The sequence below is a fragment of the Castanea sativa genome, chromosome 1 (genome assembly GCF_040712315.1).
Source record: "Castanea sativa cultivar Marrone di Chiusa Pesio chromosome 1, ASM4071231v1".
Taxonomy (NCBI): Eukaryota; Viridiplantae; Streptophyta; class Magnoliopsida; order Fagales; family Fagaceae; genus Castanea; species Castanea sativa.
Genome location: NC_134013.1, coordinates 17,713,692 through 17,716,706, shown reverse-complemented (window position 1 = coordinate 17,716,706; position 3,015 = coordinate 17,713,692). Strand labels below are relative to the sequence as shown.

At 34.7% G+C, this 3,015-nt stretch overlaps 1 protein-coding gene across 1 annotated transcript; it reads left to right on the top strand.

The window, feature by feature from the left end:
* The first annotated feature begins 334 nt into the window (after positions 1-334).
* LOC142637947 (uncharacterized) lies at positions 335-2,422 on the top strand. The gene is made up of 3 exons (XM_075811937.1): positions 335-475; positions 1,291-2,038; positions 2,238-2,422. Exons 1-2 carry the CDS (start codon positions 436-438, stop codon positions 2,025-2,027), a joined length of 777 nt encoding a protein of 258 aa, XP_075668052.1. The 5' UTR covers positions 335-435; the 3' UTR covers positions 2,028-2,038; positions 2,238-2,422.
* Positions 2,423-3,015: the final 593 nt, after the last annotated feature.

The following is a 3,015-nucleotide window of genomic DNA, read 5'->3' as shown; positions in this document are numbered from 1 at the left end:
AACGACAATTTTAGTTATATTACAATTTCAATTACAAAATTGGACGACATCAGCCCGCGCTTGCAAAGAGGACGCTACCTCGTTACAAACAACCAAGGAAGCCGTCATCATACAAAATAGACTATCCCATGTTTTTGGTTCTAACTTGCAGTTACATTACAGCGAAATTGAATCTTGAAGTTTCGGAAACCGCATAGTCGGCATTCTTTGAGGAGTGGATATCGGATAACGTGAGTGAGTGGCCCTATATATCCGCTACACTACCATACCATACCGCTTTATAGGGGTGCAAATAATGCGATATTAACTGCACATTAACAAGCCTCACAGTGCCCGACTCTCTACTCCTACCATCATAAAAACTCTTTCTTATTTTTACAGTTAACAGAGTCGAAGTTGAAAAGTTGAAAGAAAAGAGGAAAGGGGATAATCAGTATGGAACTCAGTTCCTCGATGCTGCCTGACGGCAACACAGGTCAGGTTAATCAATAATTGTTCTATGCTTATATCAAAGTCACTGTTTTTCATTCTTGTCAATTTGAGTTTTGCTTTCCGGTTTTGCAATTGATATGTTTTTTATTTTTCCTTGTTCTCTTTGACTGCGGTTCAAAGTAATTTTTTGAATGTGACAGTTTTTAGTGAGATTAGTTTTATGTCAAGAGTCTTGTAATTCAACCAATACCTCTTGATGATTCTAACGAAACGATTAAAGTTCAGAATTCAAATTTCTCTCCCCCTTGAAAAAAAAAAAAAGTTGCGCTATTCTACTACTAAATTAGAGAAGAATTAGGAAGTCAACCTTGAACTCCAAGGACTTTATGAGTTTATCATGAAGTATGAACTCCTAGGTGTAGAGCAACAATTGGAGTTAATTAGTATCAATTGGGACTCTTTATCAAAATCTACACTGAGAAATACACCTATTACATGTGTTTGATTACGGCTTTTATGTGAGTGCATGTGTGCAGATTTCTCTTAATGTTGATATATACATGATGGCCTAAACCTTACTTCCACTACAACAAAATGTATTTTTAGTGAGGAAAAAATTCGTTATTTGATACAACTTATTTTTTAGTTCTTTGAAAATGTGTTTTTTGAAATAAGTTATACCTAGAAAAAAAAAGTGAGGATTTTAAAAATGCAACAGAACTGAAACAAGAAGATATCAATTTATAAAATACATTTGTGGGAATGCCTTGATGCCCACAAGCACAATAAGTGTGTATATAGTATATTCCTATTGATTTGTGAGATTGATTTTGTTTTCCCTTTTTTACGAAACATTAGCGCACGCCTTAGCAATGATGAGTCATTTTTCTGCCATGAAGACTTTGGAGGATCTGAATTTTGAGAGCTGGACAAAGTGGAAAACTGATTTGCAAATTGTACTTGGTTTATTGGACCTAGATGTTGCCCTTTACAAAGAAAAACCAACCGATGCAGCTGAATATGAAACATGGGAGAAAAGTAATCGCTTAAGCCTTTTGATGATGACAGCCAAGACTGATTTTGGTATTCGTGGTCTTGTGTATGACAGTACTGGCAGTGCCAAACAATTTTTTGATGCTCTTGAGGCTTTATTTATGAAAATGGAGAAAGATGGGGTCTATTCACTGTATCGCAAGTTAGCAAGTATGAAGTTTGATGGTGAAGGGAGTGTCATTGAACACATTAAGGAGATGGCCGGTATTTACTCAAGGTTGAGAGCTGTGAATTTTATGGGTTTATCTGATGATTCTTATCTTGTTTCAATGGCTGTGGATTCTCTTCTTCCTCCACGTTTTTCATATCTGCAACATGAATATGAACTTAGTAAAAAGGATTGGGGATTGCGCGAACTCTTATTCTATTGTGCAATACTAGAAATGGATCATGATAAAGCTGAAGAGAAAAATGTTAGTGATGCATCTTTTGAAAGAGAGCAATCAGGATATACAAGTGACAATGACCGTAGGAAAAGGGCTAAAGCTCGATGTTTTTCCTGTGGGGAGATAGGGCACAAGAGGTGGAATTGCCCCAACTGATGGGAAAAAAGGTAACAGTTTTTACATTCTATTATATGTGACATGATGCTCAATTTCTCTAAATAAGTTATTGTGACAATCACCTCCCTTGCTCAAAATGTATCAAAATTAATGAAAGAAGAATTGTGTGTATATATATAATCATTGCAATAGTTTTATTTCAAGTGATGCTTTAATGGATTTTCACTTTTTTTTTTCCTGGCTGTTCAGGGATTATGAGGCTAGCCTGCTGACAAATGGAGGGTGATTTCTTGGTATGTTGGCTGCAAGTTGTTAGTTTTATTTAGTTTTCGTCAGTTCTTCCTTGTGTAGGTGAGGTAGTTGTATTTTGTGCAATTCCGGATGGTATAAACTATTAGTAATTCCTACCTAAATTATAAGATGGAGTTTATTTACATCTATTTGTTTTTCAATTTCTTATAGGAGCAATTTTCATCTAAATTAGATGGTTCGTAAATTTGTTAGTGTGTGGTAGTGAATTAGTGAGAGGTAATCACACCATAATATGGCTCTCATATACAATAACCTCTCTTGGTGGATGGTCTTGTTTCACAGACACTATATTTGTTTGGGTAGAGAGAAACCGGTTTTGGATAAGGTTATTGGTTTTAGGGCTGATATATCTATTTAGGGCTAGCCAAAGGCCTAGGCCTAAGGCCCCACCCAAAAAAAAAAAAAATCTTCTTAGGAAAAAAGACCCTACATCCCATGGTTAAAGACTCAAATTTTTATAAAATTATATATAGTTTTTAAAAGGTTGGGCATTTTTTTTATTAGTGATGTTAAGAATACTACAAATTTTACTATTGACTTAGAAATTGTCATGTTACTAAACACAAAAAAGTGATTTAAACATTCATTAGTTAGATTGATGAATTTCATCAATGAGAATCAATGTCACATCATATTGTGAACATTTTATAGTGCTTCTAGCACATTTTTCCTTTTCATTTATATTAAGACTCTCAATGTACGAGACCAATAAAAC

What these genes read in the sequence shown, in the direction of transcription:
- LOC142637947 (XM_075811937.1), top strand. Translation starts at nt 436, where the DNA reads ATGGAACTCAGTTCCTCGATGCTGCCTGACGGCAACACAG. An exon ending in GCTGCCTGACGGCAACACAG is followed by an intron (nt 476 to 1,290) that starts GTCAGGTTAATC and finishes ACGAAACATTAG; the next exon opens with CGCACGCCTTAGCAATGATG.